This window comes from Panthera tigris, chromosome B3 (assembly GCF_018350195.1).
Source record: "Panthera tigris isolate Pti1 chromosome B3, P.tigris_Pti1_mat1.1, whole genome shotgun sequence".
NCBI classification, from domain to species: Eukaryota; Metazoa; Chordata; class Mammalia; order Carnivora; family Felidae; genus Panthera; species Panthera tigris.
In genome coordinates this window covers 71,018,172-71,040,854 of record NC_056665.1, presented here as the reverse complement: position 1 = coordinate 71,040,854, position 22,683 = coordinate 71,018,172, and the positions used below count along the sequence as shown (strand labels likewise).

Below are 22,683 nucleotides of genomic sequence, written 5' to 3'. Positions count from 1 at the left end.
GTTTTGCTTTCACGATTTTGCTTTTCGCTGTTTCGGTTACTCTCCTCAGTCACTGTCTAGAAGCAGATGATTCTCCTGGTGAATTTTTAGGAAGTCATTAGTAGCCTAACACTACAGCACGATGCCTACGTCATCCCCCTCACTTCATCTCATCACGTAGGTGTTTTATCATCTCACATCATTATAAGAAGAAGGGTGAGTATAGTACAGTAAGATGTTTTGAGGGAGAGAGAGACCACATAACTTTAATTACAGTATGTTTTAATTGTTCTGTTTTATTATTAGTTACTGTTGTTAATCTCTTACTGTGCCTAGTTTATAAATTCAACTTTATAATAGGTATGTATGTATAAAAAGACAGTATATGTAGGGTTTGGTACTATCCAGGGTTTCAGGCATCCACTGGGGGTCTTGGGCAGAATTGCCAGTGAATAAAGGAAGACTACTCTATTTCCTTATTTAAAGCCTTAAACAGTTCTATAATTCCAGTAAGACACTCTTTCACATGGACACAGCCTTCATGTTTTGTCTGTTCATTTGTATTGCTTCATTTCTGCTCTTTTCTCCTTGAAATCCTAATGCATGGCACCCCCAACATATTCTTAATATCTGGATATTTTCCACACTCTTTCATACCTCAGTATTTTTGCACTTGTGGTTCCTTCTGCTTGAAAGGTGCTGAAGTGTTCCCAAGTGTCCTTTGAGATTCAGCTTAAATGTTACCTCTCTTGTAAAACCTTCCTGAGCTCAGTTGAAGTAGATTTTGATAGGTCTGTCTTTATACTCTCAGAGCCCTGGTGACATTGTGTTTTAATTTTTTCTAATTTCCTTTGGGCTGTGAGCTTTTTGAAGGTACCTATTTTTGTGGTCTTAGATCCTAGCTCAGGACCTGACACAGGTGCTCAATAAATTTGCATGCAATGGACGAACAAACTTTGAAAGAACGTTTATGCTGTTCCCATGGTAAACACCTTATCTGGTGCACCGTAATGACTGCATCTTGGTGTCAGGATTCTGTTAGCACGTTCTTTCCTACTTACTGTTCTACTTATGTCTGTGATTTGTAGTCACTGAGTGTCGATGTTGAAAGTGACGTGAGAGGCAATTTCTTCCAATACTCTATCAATTTAATTTGATCTGTTTTGTCTCTAGATGTGTGTAGCTGAAGTTGCCATTGTGTCATATATCACCTTTCTTCTTGTGGCAGCCTGTGTCACCGTATCAGGCTGAGAAATCTCCCTTGATATCCAGGACAGGGAGTTCTTCCCCTCTGCCAGTGACTTGCCAGCCTGTTGAGTATTAGGGAACCACAATCCCAAATACTGGCAGGTTTTGTGGCCTTCATTCTTTCTAATCTTGATCCTTTATGCTTAAGTGTTTATTTATATTTATATTCTCTTAAAATATTGAACAAGGATGCTATTTTTTTCCTCCCAAATGAAACTGTATTGTTAGGATCACTCCATCTATAAGCCAGAATCACATTTTCACTTTCCTTATCACTTGGTTGGTTTTTGACACACTCTTAGCTCTTGGGAGATTTGCATAGAGCTGGCATTCATGGGAAAGTTCTCATAGAAAATTGTGCTTGTGTATGGATGTGTGGATGGAAGTGATGGAATGGGAAAGAGTGGGAAGATACAGGAGAAAGAAATCTACTCAGGCCTCCTACCCAACATGGGAGGCAGCATTATGCAGTGGGAAGAAAATTGGATTGTGGTGTTCTGTTCCCTAATTATAACATTCTTTTTCATTTAACTTCAGGAAGTTAATTTTTTTTTTGAGAGAGAGAGAGGAGCATGGGCAGGGGAGAGCTACAGAGGGGATAAGAGAGACAGATAGAGAAAGAGAGATAGTGTCAGGTACTGAGCTAGGATCTAAGACCACAAAAATGGGTACCTTCAAAAAGCTCACAACCCACAGGAGATGAGCAAAGAATTAAAACACAATGTCATCAGGGCTCTGAGAATATAAAGACAGACATATCAAAATCTACTTCAATTGATCTCAGGAAGTTTTTATAAGAGAGGTAACATTTAATCTGAATCGAGAGAGAGAGAGAGAGAGAGGGAGAGGGAGGGAGAGAGGGAGAGAGAGGGAGAGAGAGAGAAACTTAAGCAGGCACCACACTCAGGGCAAAGCCTGATGCAGGGCTTGATCCCATGACCCTGGAATCGTGACCTGAGCTGAAATCAAGAGTTGGATACTCAACTGACTGAGCTACCTAATTTCAGGAAGTTAAATACACAATAGCATAAAATTGTAAAGTTACCAAAAAAAAAAAAAAAAAAAGGTAATAGCAGCAAGCTTCATTCCCCTCCTGACTCCTAGTTCTCTTGATGTAGCAACCACTCCATTTTCTTATGTTTTCTTCCACAGATAGTCTGTGTATATGTCAGCATAGTGGCATATCACTTAAAATATACAAGTAATACTATTTGTGTGATCTTAGGCAAATCTCTTGAACTTCAGCATTAACTTCTTTAGATTATTAGATGGAAATACTGATGCATCCTTGACAAAACCCACAGGGATTTTATGACAGTCAGTGAAGTGCTATTTGTGAACATTCTTGAAAATCATCAAGTATTTTACAAGTACAGGATGGAGGGGAGGGTAATCATGGAAGTAGTATTGTTCTACAAAGGACAATGAGTCATGTGTGATCTGGTCTGACAGGTGTGAGTCTGAATTAGTAGCAGGGATGTTGTATCCGCAACACCCTGAATAACTCTATTGGGTGTGTTTTCCAGCCTGTAAGGCCTGTCACTCTCATGGCATTTTCTTGGGGTTTTCTACATGGCTAATCAAGAGGTATCCCTTGCACCTTAATTGCCAGGTATGTGTGCACTTGGGATAAGCAGTGGACGCTTGCCAGTGTGTGAAACTCTGCTGCTTCTCTCCCTTTTGCTCCCTTTTCATGTTTAGGGAGTTAGTATTAGAACTTGGCTGATGCAACAGTTTGAGTCATGGTCCCCCAGTGCTGTGAGATCCATTCACTTTTAATTGGTATTTGCTGGAATCATTTCTCCTTTCTTCACCTTGACTTCCTTTTCTAATTGGCTCTCACGGGCCTCCAACTCCTGCTTTAATCAGCCAAGGCAGAGCTGCTGCTGAGAGTCCCAAACTGGCACCTGGGGACCCCAGGATCTTTTGCTATGACTCTGCTTCTTCAAGTTTCTTTTCTAATCTGTTAAAGCAATTTTGTCTTTCAATTAGGCCTGGGGGAATGGGAACCCACTGGGCATTGCTTTCACACAGGGGCAGCATGAACAATGCCAACCTCTTTGAGACTTGCCAACTACTGTATTTGACCTGCAGGTTTTTTTGTTCTTGCTAGCACAGAGGGGAGAAGAAGATACTTGATTGAGGTCTCCAAAATGGGACAAATGAATGATAGGAGAAATGAGTAGATGAAAAAACTAATCATTTGAGGAAAGGTTATCATGGGAGCCTCTACATTTTGGTCCACAGACTGCTTCTCTCTAGCAAGAAAAGCCTTGTGGAAATTTTACTTTGCTTCTGTTTATCACTGCCCAAAGGAGAATAAACACTAACTGTGCAGTTTTGGCCAATTATCATTATTGGGTTGCAATTTTTTAAGATTATTTTTTAAATATAGTTTATTTTTTTAAGGCAGTTTTAGGTTTTCAGCAAAGTTGACTGTTGAGTTCCCATGTACCTTCTACACACACACACACACACACACACACACACACACACTTCCCCAACCATCAAGATCCTGCATTAGAATGTTACATTTGTTATAGTCAATGAACTTACATCCAAAATCCATGGCTTGTTTAGATTAGGATTCACTCTTGAGGTTGGTTGTACATTCTGTGGATTTTGACAAATGTATAATGACTTGTATCCACCATTTTAGTATCATGCAGAATAGTTTCACTACCCTAAAAATACTCTGTTCTCCACCTATTCATCCTTCCCTTCTCCTCTAACCCCTAGCAACCACCGGTCTTTTTACTATCTCCACAGTTTCACCTTTTCCAGAATGTCATACAGTTGGAATCATAGAGTATATAGTTTTTTGGGGTTGACTTTTTGGGTTACATTTAAAAAAATATTTTTTTAATGTTTGTTTATTTTTGAGAGAGAGAGAGACAGAGTGTGAGCAGGGGAGGGGCAGAGAGAGAGGGAGACACAGAATCTGAAGCAGGCTCCAGGCTCTGAGCTGTCAGCACAGAGGCCGACACGGGGCTTGAACACATAAGCCTTGAGATTATGACCTGAGCTGAAGTCGGACATTCAACCAACTGAGCCACCCAGGTGTCCCTTCTTGGATTACATTTTTAAATGACATTTAAAAACATTTTTTTAAGTATGATTTTAAAGCTATGATACAGAGTAAATTTATCTCCTGTGGTATATACAAGCACATTCGTGTGACCTCTTTCTGAACAAATGGATACTGCTGAAGGAAATTGTCCTGGTTCCAGCTCACCCTTGGAGAAGCAATGCAGTAGTAGACTTGACTTTGAGTGCTTTATACCAATGCTTTTTGGCCAGGCTACAGTCAAGGTCCAGGATGGAAGACTTCTCTAAGGGTTGAATTGTGACTTTTCTACTAAATGATAGGATAGTTGTTAGCCTATGGATGAACATGCTTACAAGGGTGTATCTTGGGACAAGACCAAGAAAGACACAGGAATCTCAGTCTATACAGTTTTATTCAATGTTCATTGAGAACTGTGTTCTAGATAAAGCAACCATATGTATATATTATTATTACTGTGTAATGTATAAGTGATTTGTAAACTATTATAAATAATATCCCATGAGATTTTGATCTCTTCTAGGTAGGAAATATGTCTTTCTAAAATGTATCCCTAACCTAGCATAGTATCTGTTTATAGTAAACACTCAATAAATGTTGAATGAATATACATTATTCTGTTGTTGATTATAATTCTCTGAACACATTTTTCTATTTTTGCTTACACATGTCTTTCTTATTCTTGCTTTAGATTTAGGAGATCATATTCTCACTCTTTTCCCCCCATATACTTTACATGCTCATATTGACAGAGAAGATAAAGAAAATGACTACACGGTCTTGTTCATTTTTGTTCAGGTCATGATGTCTGTAGAAAATGTTAACCAGAATTCTATCAGATGGGTATCTGATAGAATGATCTATCAGAAGTAGATCTAGAGTGCTAGGATTCTAGGGTATGGCCCTACTGCATGGGAGAGTACATGGTCTCCCAGTGTGGTCAGGAAAAACTGCTTCCCAGGGGATAAGAAATCTTAGTGAAGTTAAGCCTACCAGTCTTTTTGCCCTGTCTAGCTTTCATTCTTTTTGTGCTTATTTCCTGGTGCAGGCCATTTACTTTTTGCCTGTCAGGATTGAACAACTGGAGGGTTGGTGGGGGAAAGGACTATATACTTTCTTTTATTTGTTTGCCTATTCTTATAGTTTGATTCATAAGTTGGCAAGCAAAGAGGAAGCCTCCTTCACTTCTTCACTGGTTTCTCCTAGACTCAGTTCCTGATTAAATTTATCAACGTTGATTGAACACCTACTCTAGTATTGGATATAGCAGTATAAGAGTTTTAAACTAGTGAGTGGTAAGCCTGGGCTTAAATCTGGGTCTCCTGAAACCAGGTGTAGTGCTTTTGACACCATACTGGCCTGTTTTGTGGGGGTATTATTGCAAAGTAAGGAAGTGAAAGAAATTATGCATTCTTACTTAAATCTACAAAAAGATAATGCAGGAAGGACTAAAATTATTAGTTTTACCAAATGTACTACATATGTTGTTAACAATGGGGTAAATTGGGTGAGGGGTATACTGGAATTTTATGTACTATCCTTTAAACTTCTGTAAATATAAAATACTCCAAAATAAAAAACAAGTCACTAAGTCTAGGCCACCTTTTGGGAAAAGGGGTTAAGCTCTACTTCCTGGAGGGAGTAGTATCTACATATATATAATGTTCTCTTCTTCCCAACTTCAAGCCACAGATCAATAACAACTTCCTCCTTTTTTTTTTTAAAGTTCATTTATGTATTTATTTATTTTGAGAGAGAGAGAAAGAGAGAGAGAGGAACAAGGTGGGGCAGAGAGAGAGAGAGGGAGAGAGAGAGAATCCTAAGCAGGTTGTGCACTGCCAGTGCAGAGCCCAACGTGCGCCTCAAACACACGAACTATGAGATCATGACCTGAGCTAAAACCGAGTCCCATGGTTAACTGACTGAGCCACCCAAGTGCCCTGGCCACAACCTCCTCCTTAAATAAATTTGTTTACAGTATATATTGATATCTTATTTTCCTAAGCTCTTGTGGCATTTAATGTTCAGTTCAAGGAAGGAAAATTAACACAATATTAATCTCACCTCTCATATTGGTAAACAAATGAGAAAGAGTGATAAGATCCAGTGCTGGAGAGGCTATGGGAAAATGAGCATGCTCATGCAAGTTTTTTAGTGAGATGTACTTCTCATTGCATAAAATTCACCTTTTTAAAGTGTAGGTAGTTTTTAGTATATTCACAAAGTTGTACAACCATCTCCATCAGCTGATTGTAGAATATCTTCATCACTCCCTCCAAAACTGGGTATCCATTACCAGTCATTCCCCATTTTCCCCGCTGCCTAATCCTTTATAACTACTAATTTACTTTCTGTCTGTATGGATTTGCCTACTCTGGACATTTTTATGTAAATGACATCATACAATGTGTTACCTTTGCGTCTGGAATGTTTTATTTCACATAATGTTTCAAAGTTCATTCATGTTGTAGTAAGTATCATACTTAGCCCCATTTTATGACTGAATAATATTCCATTCTATGTATATACCACATTTCATCCATTCATGAGATGATGGACTTTTAGGTTGTTTTATTGTTTGGCTATTATTAATAATGCTGCCATGAGAACTTGTATACACATTTTGTGCACACATATGTTTTTCTCTTGGGTTTATACCTATGCATGAAAATTGTTGGATCATGTAACTCTATATTTATTTGAGAAATTGATGAATTGTTTTCTAAAGGAGCTATACCATTTCATACTTCAGCCAACAATATGTGCGTGTTCTAGTTTTTCCACATCCTTGTCAATACTTGTATTGTCTGTCTTTTTGAAGCTAGCTGTGCTACATGGGTATGAAATGGTATCTCATTGTGGTTTTGATTTACCTTTCCCTAATGCCTAATGATGTTGAGCATCTTTTTATGTGCCCACTGGCCATTTGTATATCTTATTTGAAGAAATGTCTGTTCATATCTTTGTGCATTTAAAAAGTTGAGTTATTTGGTTCAAATATAATTTATTGTCAAGTTAGCTAACATACAGTGTATACAGTGTGCTCTTGGCTTCGGGAGTATATTGCCATGATTCATCAATTACATACAACACCCAGTGCTCATCCCAACAACTGCCCTCCTCAATGCCCAGCACCCATTTTCCCCTCCCCCTGCACCCCATTAACCCTCAGTTTGTTCTCTGTATTTGAGTCTCTTATGGTTTGCGTCTTTCTCTGTTTGAAACTATTTTTTTTCCACCCCTTCCTTTCCCCTATGGTCTTCTGTTAAGTTTCTCAAATTCCACATATGAGTGAAAACATCTGATATCTGTCTTTCTCTGAATGACTTATTTCACTTACCATAATACCCTCCAGTTCCATCCATGTCATTGAAAAGACCAACATTGCATTCTTTCTCATTGTCAGGTAGTATTCCATTGTGTGTGTGTGTGTGTGTATGTGTGTGTGTGTGTGTGTGTGTATACACACACACACACACACACACACATACACACACCACATCTTCTTTATCCATTCACCAGTTGATGGACATTTGGGCTCTTTCCATAACTTGGCTATTGTTGATAGTGTGATAGCACTGCTATAAACATTGGGGGTACATGTGCCCCTATGAATCAGCACTCCTGTATCCTTTGGGTCATAGGGTAATACTATTTTTAATTTTTTTGAGGAACCTCCACACTGTTTTCCAGAGCGGCTGCACAAGTTTGCATTCCCAACAGTGCAAGAAGTTTCCCGTCTCTCCACATCCTCACCAACATCTGTTGTTTCCTGAGTTGTTCATTTTAGCCACTCTGACTGGTGTGAGGTGGTATCTCGTTGCGGTTTTGGTTTGTATTTCCCTGATGATGAGCGATGTTGAGCATCTTTTCATGTGTCTGTTGGCCATCTGGATGTCTTCTTTGGAAAAGTGTCTATTTATGTCTTCTGCCCATTTCTTCACTAGATTATTTGGTTTTTGGGTGTTGAGTTTGGTAAGTTCTTTATAGATTTTGGATATTAACCCTTTATCTGATATGTCATTTGCAAATATCTTCTTCCATTCCATCAGTTGCCTTTTACTTTTGTTGATTGTTTCCTTTGCAGTGAAGAAGCTTTTCATCTTGATGAGATCCCAAAAGTTCATTTTTGCTTTTATTTCCCTTACCTTCAGAGACATGTTGAGCAAGAAATTGCTGCAGCTGAGGTCAAAGAGGTTGTTGCCTGTTTTCTCCTCTAGGATTTTGATGGTTTCTGTCTCACACTTAGGTCTTTCATCCATTTAGAGTTTATTTTTGTGTAGGGTATAAGAGAGTGGTCTAGTTTCATTCTTCTGCATATTGCTGTCCAGTTTTCCCACCACCATTTGCTGAAGAGACTGCCTTTTTTCCATTGTATACGCTTTTCTGATTTGTCAAAGATTAGTTGGTCATACATTTGTGGGTCCAATTCTGGGTTCTCTATTCTATTCCATTGGTCTTTGTGTCTGTTTTTGTGCCAGTACCATACCATCTTGATGATTACAGCTTTGTAGTACAGGCTAAAGTTCGGGGTTGTGATGCCTCCAGCTTTGGTTTTCTTCTTCAACATTACTTTGGCTATCCAGGGTCTTTTGTAGTTCCATACAAATCTTACAGTTATTTGTTCTATTTCTGAGAAGAATGCTGGTACAATTTTGATTGTGATTGCATTGAATGTGTAGATTGCTTTGGGTAGTAACAACATTTTAACAATATTTGTTCTTCCAATCCATGAGCATGGAATGCTTTTCCATTTCTTTGTGTCTTCTTAAGTTGTTTCATAAGTTTTCTTTTTTTTCTCAATATATGAAATTTATTGTCAAATTGGTTTCCATACAACACCCAGTGCTCATCCCTAAAGGTGCCCTTGTCAATACCCATCACCCACCCTCCCCTCCCTCCCACCCCCCATCAACCCTCAGTTTGTTCTCAGTTTTTAAGAGTCTCTTAGGCTTTGTTTCATAAGTTTTCTATAGTTTTCAGCATACAGATCTTTTACTTCTTTGGTTAGGTATTTTATGGTTCTTGGTGCAATTCTAAATGGGACCGATTCCTTGATTTCTCTTTCTGTGGCTTCATTATTAGTGTACAGAAATGCAACCTATTTCCAAAAAATGATTTTATATCCTGCAACTTTGCTGAATTCATGTATCAGTTCTAGCAGTTTTTTGTGGAATCTTTCAGGTTTTCCATATAAAGTATAATGTCATCTGTGAAAAGTGAAAGTTTGACATCTTTGCCAATTTGGATGCGTTTTATTTCATTTTGTTGTCTGATTGCTGAGGCAAGAACTTCCAACACTATGTTAAACAACTGTGGTGAGAGTAGACATCCCAGTCTCAGGGAAAGCTCTCAGTTTTTCCCCATTGAGGATGATATTAGCTGTGGGTCTTTCATATATGGCTTTTGTGATGTTAAGGTATTTCCTTCTATCCCGACTTTCTTGAGGGTTTTTATTAAGAAAGGATGCTGCATTTTTTCAAATGCTTTTTTCTGCATCTATTGATAGGATCATATGGTTCTTATCCTTTCTTCTATTGATGTGTTGAATCATCCTGATTGATTTGCAAATATTGAAGCAGCCCTGCAGCCCAGGAGTAAATCCCACTTGGTCATGGTGAATATTTTTTTTAATATACTGTTAAATTCGATTTGCTAGTATCATGTTGAGAATTTTTGCATCCATGTTCATCTGGGATATTGGCCAGTAACTCTTGTTTTTAGTGGGATCTCTGTCTGGTTTGGGAATCAAGGTAATGCTGGCTTCATAGAATGAGTCTGGAAGCTTTTCTTCTGTTTCTGTTTTTTGGAACAGCTTGATAAGGATAGGTATTAACTCTACTTTAAACGTCTGGTAGAATTCCCTGGGAAGCCATATGGCTCAGAACTCTTATTTGTTGGGGAATTTTTGATAATTGATTAAATTTCTTTGGGTCTGTTCAAATTTTCTATTTCTACCCATTTGAGTTTTGGTAGTGTGTGATGTCTAGGAATTTGTCCATTTCTTCCAGATTGTCCAGTTTGTTGGCATATAATTTTTCATTGTATTCTCTAATAATCGTTTGTATTTCTGTGGTGTTGGTTGTGATCTCTCCTCTTCCATTTGTGATTTTATCTATTTGGGCTCTCTCTTTTCTTTTTAAGAAGTCTGGTTAGGGGCTTATCAAATTTATTTATTCTTTCAAAAAAACTCAGCTCTTAGATTCATCGATCTGTTTTTTTTTCTCTATATTGTTTATTTTTGCTCTAATCTTTATTATTTCTCATCTTCTGCTGGCCTTGGGGTTTCTTTGCTGTTTTGCTTCTAGTTCCTTTAGGTGTGCTGTTAGATTTTATATTGGGATTTTCCTTGTTTCTCGATATAGGCCTGGATTGTAATGTATTTTCCTCTTAGGACTGCCTTTACTGCGTTGTAAAATGTTTGGACGTCATATTTTCATTTTCATTTGTTTCATATATTTTTAATTTCTTCTTTAATTTCCTGGTTGACCTATTCATTGCTTAGTAGGATGTTATTTAACCTCCATGCATTTGGAGGCTTCCCAAATTGTTTTCTTGTGGTTAATTTCAAGTTTCATAGCATTGTGATCCTGAAAATATGCATGGTATGATCTCAATCCTTTTATATTTATTAAGGGCTATTTTGTGACTCTGTATGTGACCTATTTTCGGAGAATGTTCCATATTCACTTGAAAAGAATGTGTATTCTGCTACTGTTGGAGGAAAGTTCTGAATATGTCAAGTCCATATGGTCCAGTGTATCATTTAAAGTCATTGTTTCTTTATTGATTTTATGCCTAGATGGTTGTTGTAAGTGGAGTATTAAAGTCACCTACAATTACCATATTATTATCCTTAAGATTGCTTATATTTGTGATTAATTGATTTATATATTTAGGTTCCCTCAAATTGGGGGCATAAACATTTACAATTGTTAGCTCTTCTTGATGGATGGACCCCTTAATTATGACACAATGCCCTCCTCATATCTTGTTACAGTCTTTAGTTTAAAATCTAGTTTGTCTTGGGGTGCCTGGGTGGCTCAGTCAGTTAAGCGTCCGGCTTTGGCTCAGGTCATGATCTCACAGTTTGTGAGTTCGAGCCCTGTGTCGGGCTCTGTGCTGACAGCTCAGAGCCTGGAGCCTGCTTCAGATTCTGTGTCTCCCTCTCTCTCTCTGCCCCTCCCCCGCTTATGCTCTGTCTCTTTCTCTCAAAAATAAATAAACATTAAAAAAATAAAATCTAGTTTGTCTTATATAAATATGGTTACTCAGCTTTCTTTTGACTTCCAATAGCATGATCAATGGTTCTCCATCCCCCAACTTTCAATCTGCAGGTGTCCTTAGGTCTAAATCTGCAGGTCTAAAAGGAATCTCCTAGAGGCAGCATATGATGGATCTTATTTATTTATTTATTTATTTATTTATTTATTTATTTATTTAAATCCATTCTGATACACTATGTCCTTTGATTGGGGGCATTTAGCCCATTTGCATTCAGAGTGTTTATTGAATGATATGGATTTAGTGTCATTGTGTTATCTGTAGGTTTCATGATTATGGTGATGTCTCTAGTCCTTTGTAGCATTTCACTCACAGAGTCCCCATTAGGATCTTCTGCAGGGCTGGTTTAGTGGTCATGAACTCCTTCAGTTTTTGTTTGTCTGGGAAAGCCTTTATCTCTCTTATATTATGAATGACAGCCTTGCTGGATAAAGGATTTTTAGCTGTATATTTTTCCTATTCAGCACATTGAATATTTCCTGCCACTTGCTCTGGCCTGCCACATTTCAGTGGACAGGGCTTCTACTATCCTCATGTGTCTACACCTGGATTAAGGACCGTTGTCCCTAACTGCTTTCAGAATTCTCTCTCTATCTTTGTATTTTGCCAGTTTCACTGTGATATGCCATGGTGACGACCTGTTCTTGTTGATTCTGAAGGGAGTTTTCTTTGCCTCTTGGACTTGGATTTATGCTTCCTTCCCCAGATTACGGAAGTTCTCAGCTATAATTTCCTCAAATAAACCTGCCCCTTTCTCTCTTTCTTCTTCTTCTGGACCTCCTATGATATGTATATTATTACATTTCATTAAATCGCTTAAGTCTCTAATTTTCCCCCTGTGGTCTAGTATTTTACTATCTCTCTTTTTTTTTCAGCTTCATTATTTTCCATAATTTTATCTTTATTTCATTTACTTTCCCCTTTGCTTCCTCCATCGTTGCTGCCATTGCATATAGCTAATTTTGCATCTCACTTACAGCACTTCTTAATTCGCTTTGACTATTTCTTAGGTCCTTGGTCTCTGTGGCAATAGATTCTCTGCTGCCTTCTAGGCTTTTTTCAAGCCCAGTTATTAGTCTTGTGACTATTATACTAAATTCTTGTTCAAATATATTGTTTATATCTGTTCTGAGCAATTCTCTGGCTGTCATTTCTTCCTGAAATTTCTTTTGAGAACAATTCTTCTGTGTAATCATTTTGGCTAGTTGTCTGTCTTTTACATGATTTAATAGCTTGTTATCTGTTGTGCACCTGAGAGTACTACTGTATTAAAAAGGGGTCATACAGTCTCCAGGGCCTTGCCTTTCACGAAGTGTTTTTAGAGTGTGTTGCATGCTCTCTGCTGTTGTGACTCTGGTTGCCTTATCTCCCTACTCGTAGTGGCAGTTTTGACCTTCCACCAGGTGTGCGTTGATTTGTTCACTGAAGTAACTCTGCAAAAAAATTGATAAAGGGAGGGGGTGGGAGAAACCTTATCCTATGCAAAGAGAAATGACAGGGGCAGGGAAAAAATTACCAGGCAGAGATTCAGAGAAACTATACAGCTTAATCCAGACACAGAGAGAGGAAAATAAAGAAGGCGATACAGAAGAGGTGTAAAAAGAATAGATTAAAAATACCTGCTTAAACAAACCAACAACCAGAATAGAGAAGGGAAAGAAGAAGATAAGAAAAGAAAAAGAAACCCACAACAACTACATATATATGTGTATATATATATGTATATACATACATATATATACATATATATGTGTACATATAAATACATATATATGTGTGTGTGTACACACACACACATACACACACACACACATATGTGTATTGACCAAGAATCAAATCAGAAAATGAAAATCCCCTGGACCATTGTCTGATGATGCCTTGGAGCTGGTGGCTGTTCTGGTCTGGAGGAGGGGCCTTCTGGTTCGGTCAATGTCAATCTCTCTCCAGTAGACAGGCAGTTGCCAGGCACAGAGGGGCAGAGTTTGGTGTAAGAAGGTCCCATCTCCACTGGGGGCCTGCTCTCCTGTTTCCTGAAGCCCCACCATGTTGGTGACCTGGAGAAAAATGGCATACCCAGTCTCTCCTCCCTAGACCAGGTGTTCCAAACCACACTGTTCAGGCAGTCCTCATAGTGCCCCGTGGGCACAAGCGGGCTGGTTTGTCCCACTCCACAGTCTCATGTGCTCCCAGGTGCTCGCTGAGAATCTTAAAGGATTCCACTCCTCCCACCCCAGTTCTGGAGTAGTGTCACTCCACCCAACTGACAAAGGGCCTCTGGCTGGCACCTGAAGGGTCTTTTGTCTTTGGAGTGGCTATCTACCTTCTTTTCACTCAAGGGGAGGGGACTGCTCTCTCTGACTGGGCCTCTGAGTTGACTACTGAGCCAGGGGCTGGCTCCTCCTGCCCCCTAGGGTGGCTGTGGTCCAGGAAAAGTGGAGCCAACCCTGGATCATCACTCCTAAGGCTGTTTGCACGTTAGAGACTGGCTCTCCATTTTTATCCATACCCCAGTCCATGGTCTGGAGAAGTTTTTCTCTTGTCGAAATACAATCCCGCACTTCCACAGCCTTTCTTTCTCTTACTTTTGTCTCTCCACCGAAGAGGTTCCCCTTTAGTCTGTGCCTATGCTGCCTGTTTTATCTCTTTCAATTTTCAAGCATGCACCTCTATCCTGCCAAGCTGTCTCCATGGGCCCCTGGAGATGTTTCTGCCACTCTGTAGCCTGGATTCTTGGAATTCCAAGTCTTCTGGCCTCAATACTGCTGTGTTTGAGGGATGAGGGAATTTCAGCCCCCCCCCCCCCACTTCTCTATCATGTTGACTCCTCCCCCTATTTGTGTTTTTACTGTTGAGTTGTAAGAGTTCTTGATATATTTTGGATAATAGACTCTTACCAGATACATGATCTGCAAATATTTTTCCCCATTTTGTGAACTTTTACTTTGATAGCATCGTTCAAAGCACAAAAATCTTAAAATTTTGATGAAGTCTAATTTATTTTTTCTTTTATTGCTTGTATTTTTGGTATTATGTCTTAAAAATCACATAATCCAAGATCACAAAGATTTAAATGTATGTTTTCTTCCAGGAGTTTCATAGGTTTAGCTCTTACATTTAGGTCTTTGATTCATTTTGAATTAATTTTTTGCATGTGGGTTCAACTTCATTCTTTGCATGTGGATGTCTAGTTGTCCCAGCACCATTTGTTGAAGAGCCATACACTATTTGCAGATATCTTATTTAGAAGCATTTCTCAAAATTAAAAATATACATTTCCTGTATTCCAGGAATCCTATCTCTAATTTCTGGAATACTGGTGTGAATATATAAAGACATATATTCAAGGACATAAGTCACAGCATTTTTTTAATTATAAAATATTGGATGCAATAAAGTGTCTTAAGTGAGTAATTGATAAGCGAATTGTGATATGTTTGTTTGGTGGAACACACTGTGTCTTAAATAGAATGAGGTAAAATTATATGTACTGGCTTTAAAAAATACTATTATATTTTAGAAGCACCTGGGTGGCTCAGTCAGTTAAGGGTCCAACTCTTGATGTCGGCTCAGGTCATGATCTCATGGTTTGTGAATTCAAGCCCTGTGTTGGGTCTGCACTGACAGTCTGGAGCCTGGGTGGGACTCTCTCTCTCCCTCTTTCACTGCCCCTCCCCCCTTTCTAAATAAATCAATAAACTAAAAAAAAATTTTAAAAAGATACTATTACATCTTTTTGAGTTAAAAATATTTATTGAGTGATACTGTTTACCAGGCACAATGCAAAGTGCTTAAAAAGTATTGAATTAGTTTTTAAATAAAGTATTGACTTATAATACCCCTTTGAGATAGCTGTTATTACTACCCTATTTTACAAGTGAAGTAGCTGAAGTTGTGGCATTCAAGCAACTTGCCCAAAGTCATAGCTAGCAGACAAGGCAGTATATAAATGTCTGAATCTAGAGTTTGCACTTTAATGCATTACAAATTAATATGTATATGTATTATTTGGAAACAAAGGTTTTCATGAGCATAGTGACAGTCTGATGGAATAACCAGCAAATTATCCATGGTCAGATTGGAAAGATAGGAAGGAAAGGGGAACAAACATGTACTGAGAATCTATTATGTGTCTTTTATTATGCTATGGTCCTTATATAAATTGTCTCGTTTAATCCTTAAGACCTTGTTTTCAAGATATAAGTTACATACCTATTTTACAAAATAAGACCCTAAGAATCTAAGTGTCCAGTTGCATAGCAGGAGGCAAAGTGAGGCTTTCCAGGTTTAAAGAGTAACCTAAGCAACAGTGTGGAGAGGGTAGAGAATGGAGTGGTTGAGTAGCCCGACTAGAGCTGAGGGTTCATTTGGGAAGAGAAGGAAAACAAAGTAGGATTAGTGGAGCCATACTATGAAGTGTGTTGAACGCCAGACAGAGAACTGAGGAATGTTGACTTTGAAGAGGAGAGTGACGGATTGGCGAGGATGAGAATGCAGGCAGGAAATACATCATCTTTATACACTTCTTCACTGATCGACTTTGTTACAACTGCATATTACTTTCATAAGTAAAATTATTGAGATAAAAGTATTCAACAAGCATTTTGAGTTCTAACTAGGTATCAAAGTGTTGTTGATTCATGGTCATGCAAAGACCATCAAGAACATACTGTAGTCGAAGAAAAATAAGTTTATTGGCTTTTTGCAGCAAGGGAGGAAATATGCCATGAGGAACATGGGGAATCCAATAGGAAGATGCTAGAAGGGATTTATTATATGATTTGGGTTTGTGTTAATTGACTTTGGGGAGAATGTAAAGAAATAGAGGTTTTCTCTGGATGCTGTCAGAAAGTGGAAGAAAATTCTATGATTAGGTATCTTTGTTTTTAGATTAAATTTTTAAAAAGTTTAAATCTTTATTTTTGAGAGAGAGAGAGGGAGGGAGAGAGAGTATGGGTGTGGGAGGGGCAGAGAGAGAGAGGGAGACACAGAATCTGAAGCAGGCTCCAGGCTCTGAACTATCAGCACAGAACCCAATGTGGTGCTCAAACTCATGGACTGCAAGATCATGACATGAGCTGAAGTCAGACGCTTAACTGACTGAGCCAACCAGGTGCCCCTCTGATTAGGTATCTTAATTTTTATCTAGAAGGCAATTGGGCTGAAGCTTTACTGGGTAAAGAGGTGGCAGTCACTCATATTAGCCTAAAGAGGGGGATATTTGGTCATTTTTTATAGCTGGGACTGTGTTCTTGATTTTGTCCGTGCTCCGACATAATTATGGAGTGGTCTTGTTTTGTCTTAATCTATCATATTCACATAGTGACCTGGCTCGAGGGTGGCATTCTGTGGAGTTGTTTATGTTCAACAGGTTTATACAGCAGGCTTGGCTGATAGTGCTAGGTCAGCTCCTGGCAGCACTAAGCCTTGAGTGATAATTGCCAGGCCAGTTCCCTGGTTCCAGGGGCTGCTTTCCTCTCTGTCACTGTGTGGTTGGGATCCACAAAGGAAAAAGGTAATTCCTGTCCTCAAGGAGCTTTCTTAGGAGTACACATAAGTAAATAAATTATGCCACAACATGGTACATGTAATAATAGAACTGTTAAAAGCAACTTCAACAAATTATATTTTAGCTTGTATCTAAGTTTTATTTCAAACATACCACAAAGGAACTATATCTCTAAGAAAATTTGTTGGAAGAGTTCCTATTGGTCAAGAGAGTTTTGCCCCTCTTTTTTAATATAGAGACACTGTGTTTAGATAAGCTTGTTGGACTAGGAATAAAAAATGAGTGTCTGTTGAAAATTATAGAAAGGTCTTGGGGAGCCTGGGTGGCTCATTCAGTTGGGCGTCCAACTTCAACTCAGGTCATGATCTAATGGTTCCTGAGTTAGAGTCCCATGTCAGACTCTGTGCAGACAGCTCAGAGTCTGGAGCCTACTTCGGATTCTGTGTCTTCCTCTCTCTCTGCTCCTCCCCTGACCATGCTGTCTCTCTCTCTCAAAAATAAATAAACATTAAAAAAATTATAGAAAGGTCTCATGGTTAGTTAAAAGCCACTGCACCTTTAATGTACATTAAACATGTGCGGTCTTTTTGTATATCAATTATACCTAAAACAACTGAAAAAAATCACTGCACCTTTAATAATTTGGTAAAGGTCATTAGACTTGTCCTAAAACTGAAGATATATCTTTCAGGGAAGTCTAACTTCTCTCAGAAATTAATCCCATTTTATCACTCCAATTATGATAGGCTTTAGAAAAATTTCACTGCATATTGAATTACAGTGAATTTAGGTTTTAGTAGTCAGCATAGCTTTGTAAGCTGAGCACACTTCCAGTAGAAAAAGAAAGGTTTTTAATTACTGAGGGTAAGAACTAAAAGATTATTAAAAAAAAAACAACTCACATCTCCAACTTATTCTTTACTGGAATTTGAAAGTATGGACATTTTTGGCTTAAGAATTTTGACTAATTCTCATTCTAAACAAGATGTTTCTCAGGGCAAGTTTCATGTCCTTATTACGAAGACTATAAATCAGGGGATTAAAGAGAGGACTCATTATTGAATATGCCACTGTCAGGATCTTCTGCATCAAAGTTGGGATGCCATATGTAGGACTCACATACATTACCATGACTGTCCCATAAAAAAGACACACCACAACTAAATGAGAACCACAGGTGGCAAAAGCCTTTCTCCGGCCAGCTGCAGAAGGGACCTGAAAAACAGCTCTGAGCAACAAGGTATAGGATCGAAGAATGTACATAATAGTAAAAAAGAGAACAAGGGAGCTCTGAGTATAGAAAACAAATTCAGTAATGGGGGCTGGAGCACAAGACAGAGACATCAGTGGATCCATATCACACAGGAAATGATCAATGGTATTGGATCCACAGAAGGGGAGTTGGGAGATGAAGAAAATGGGGATTGGGTAGCCAAGGAATCCAGCAAGCCAGCAGAGAGACACCAGAATTCTACAGAGTTTCACAGTCATGATGGTGGGGTAGTGCAGTGGGTGGCAGATGGCCAGGTACCGATCATAAGCCATTACTGCCAGGAAGAGACATTCAGTTGTGCCCAGGGAAAAGAAGAAGTAGAACTGGAGGAAGCAGGCAGAAAATGAAATGGTCTTGGTTTTGGACAGAATGTTGGCTAACATGTTAGGAACCGTGGATGAAGCATACCAGATCTCAAGGAAGGCAAAATTTCCCAGCAAAAAGTACATTGGGGTATGCAGTCGTGGGTCCCATCTTACTGCGCAGATAATGGTTCCATTCCCCAGCAGCGTCAAGACATAAGCCACCAAAAAGAGTGAGAAGAGGAAAATCTGTATCTCCCAGCAACCAGGGAACCCCAGGAGAATAAACTCAGTCACAAGGTGAATGTGTGTTGCTGACCTGTTCATGGGTCTTAAACCTATGAAGAAGAAAAACATGAGGGTAACACAAGTTTCTTTGCTTCCTACATATCTCAAGAACTTAACTGAGAAGAGAACTTAAGCTCTACAGGAAAATATGAGATATTTTGAGACTAGATGGGAATAAATCTCACCTTATTTTGAATTGATTGTGGTTCTAAATCTTAGTTTTCTTTTGCTAGAATGCAGTGCAGCAAGAATTTTCCACATTAGTGGTACAATGTGAAAAATTTCTTTCTTTTTTGATTTCTTTGTTCCCTAAGAAGACCTTTTATGATTTTGGTTTGTTTTTCTAAGCTGATTATGGATCTTCAATGAACAAACTCATCCATTTTCTCTTATTCAGCTTACCTTGTTAAAAAAAAGATTTTGAGGACAGCTGGTGTGATATTGGGTTAAACCTTGGCAAAAGAACAAAATTAGTTGACTTACTCATGGAGATAAAACTTACTCCAGGACATTGGATTTTCAGGATAGTCTAATCAAGTGAATTAATTGTCACAGACATCACCTCAGTCAAGATTCAATTGAAGATTGAATATGCCACTGTCAGGATCTTCTGCATCAAAGTTGGGATGCCATTTGTAGGACTCACATACATTATCATGACTGTCCCATAAAAAAGAGACACCACAACTAAATGAGAACCACAGGTGGCAAAGGCCTTTCTCCGGCTGTTCTTAAATTTTCCTTTAAAGATTTTCTTTTAAATGTTTTTTTAAATTTATTTTTGAATATATATAGAGAGAGTGCAAGCAGGGCAGGGGCAAAGAGAGAGGGGGACAGAGGATCCAGAGTGGGCCGTGCGCTGATAGCAGTGAGCCGCATGTGGGGCTCAAACCCACAAACCATGAGATCATGACCTGAACTGAAGTCAGATGCTCAACTCTCTGAGCCACCCAGGTGCCCATAAAGATTTTCTTTTAAAGTATCACAACAGTTCAGTGACACCTAAAAAAATATACAAAAGACCAACCATATCAAATATCTTTGCTCTAAAGAATAAGAATATTTTGAATTATTTCTATTTGCAAGTGTTTATTTTCATGTTTTTACACATACTATACAAAATGAACTGTCTTAGTTTTCATATTCAGATCCTACCTAGTTAAAATAAAGAAAATTATGTTTTCAGTGCAAAGTTTTAGTTCATTTAGTAAATAATTTTGGATGATAAAAGCAAAGGGATCTTAGATTGAATGGCATTTTTATCTGCAATTTTATCTGGTATAGTTAGTTATGTTTTCTGAAAGGGAGAGGGCAATTTCAAATATTTGGATAGGCATGTACTTTTCAATAGTATTTAAGAATTGAACAAAAAGGTACCAAGTTTTGTGTTTAAACAACAGAGTAATCTTGCAATTAATTAGTATTAGAAAGCACTGAGTAAGAATCTTAAAAATGGTAGTTTCAATATTGAGTTTTCTTGTTAAACTTGTCAAACCACTTGCCTTGTCTAGTGGAGGTCACTAGATGTAACTGTCAGGAATGGAAGATAAAGAAATTTGAAAAGCAAATAAGAACGGAGAAGATCTGGACTTTAGTATCACTAGTCCCCTGTTGGTGGTTTTTAAGGAAGCATAAAAAGGAGGCTTGAGCACCCAAGTTCTAAAGTTGGACAGTTTTCCAATCAATGTTGAACTTGAAATACATTTGTTAACCACCTTCACTGAATAAGGTGCTCAATGGATAATTCCCAGACTGTTATTTATGAAGCATAAATAAATCAATTTCCCTGCTACAGGTCAGGAACTAAGTCCAGATTGACAGATTCAAACTAGGAATCAGAATCCTGAGATCTGTGCTTCCTATGATTCTTTCTGAAACAATGGGCCATGCCATGCCTTCTTAATGTGAATAACATTTCAGGACAGTCTCCATTATAATCAACAACTTCACACTTAATTTCATTTTTTTCTGCAACTGTACCCTGTAAAATTTATTAGCAGAAACATTATTTTTCCTGTAGCCTTTGGTGAAGCTGTTGGTAAGTATAATAGGATAATCAAAGGGTTGGGAATGTAATTGAAAAGCCAGGGTAATCAATTTTTATTTTAACCACTGATGAAATAAACTGACTTCATAAAGTTCTGTATCACTCTACCCTCTAAGGCCTCCAAAAGTACTTGCTGGGAATAGGTAGGGCATTAGAATGGTGTATTTACCATTTTATACCATTAAAAAAATGCCATTTTCACGTTTTTGGCATTTATAAATCATTATATGAGCTACAATCCTAGCTTTTCAATACCTCCTTTCTAACACAAGAAACTAACCAACCAATCAACTCAGCATTCTTGGATGGCCACCTCAAGAATAATAGTTTGATTAAATAGCCTCCTTCCAAATGTCCTTCGCTTGATACACTGTCTTCTCAGTTTGTGTTAGAGAAGAATATAACACCTAATTACTCTTGGAAAGTGAGATTATTTTCAGAAGATGGTCCTTAATAATAAAAAAATAATAGTGGGGAAAAATGGTCCAGATAATCTACTTTAACGTTTCGTTTTACAGATAAGCTTCACAGAGGGTGCATGACTTTTTACCCAAGGAATGTAAATGTCACGTATTCATATATGGAATGTTCACACTGTGCTACTACCAAGAAAAAATGACTAATCAGATTTACAGAGTAAAAGGCAGCCTGTAGTATATCACAGCAGTGGTTGTAATATGGACAATTAGTCCCTTTTTCTTACATACAATGATGGATTTCCTGGCTCAGCTTGGAAAAAGGGATGGACACAGAGGAGTTGAACATATAGGCATCTTCTCTTCACTGGCTTTGATGAGGAAAACTCCAGGTGAGGGCATTATATATGGTTCGCTGGACTTCCTTAATTTCTGGAGGCTCTAGAAGCGTATTCTCTACGAGTTTACTGAGATCTTGTAACATGTAAAGCTGTGTTTAATCTCAGGGATTAATCCCTCTCAGGGATTACTCTAAAACTCGAAGACTTCCTCATGTTTCCCCTGGAGTGCATCCTCTTTCCAGTCTTTGAGGCTCATCCAGGTTTTGGTAGATTAGCTCCTAGTAGATTAGCTCTGTTGTGAAACAGAGAATCCAGGGGGAAATACTGAGTAAATTTCAGGATGCTTTATATTGAAGAGATTTCATTCCACTAAAGAATCACCCTCAGTGGAGATAAGTGCCATAAATAAATGGAAAATTTGCCCATGATTTGAATTCTGAAACTGAGACATGTTTGTGAATAACTTTAAAGTTAAATTCACTATATTTTTCTGTAATGTAATGACCTGGTAGTCGGTACCAGATAGGAACTGCCTTGTGTGACTGAAATTCAAGATGGCAGAAGTTATTTAATTGACTAATCTAGTCAAATTGTCAGTTTTCATTTTGATTTCACTTTCTAGTGGGGAATTTGAAATCAGTGCAAACACGAGAAGAGATTTTTTTTATCGTTAGTCTTTTGTTTTTCTTCTGAAAAAATAAAGGTTTCTTCTGAGGGCTCTTTTTTTAAAATTAATTTTTATTTTTTTTAAGATTTACATCCAAATTAGTTAGCATATAGTGAAACAATAATTTCAGGAGTAGATTTCTTAATGCCCCTTACCCATTTAGCCCATCCCCCCCTCCCACTACCCCTCCAACAACTCTCAGTTTGTTTTCCATATTTATGAGTCTCTTCTGTTTTGTCCCCCTCCCTGTTTTTATATTATTTTT

General features: G+C 38.2%; 1 protein-coding gene across 1 annotated transcript; it reads right to left on the bottom strand.

The window, feature by feature from the left end:
• Window positions 1-18,035: 18,035 nt before the first annotated feature.
• On the bottom strand, window positions 18,036-19,016 carry LOC102949232 (olfactory receptor 11H4). Its single transcript, XM_015541675.2, has one exon. It carries the CDS (start codon window positions 19,014-19,016, stop codon window positions 18,036-18,038), a length of 981 nt encoding a protein of 326 aa, XP_015397161.2.
• Between the last annotated feature and the right edge of the window lie 3,667 nt (window positions 19,017-22,683).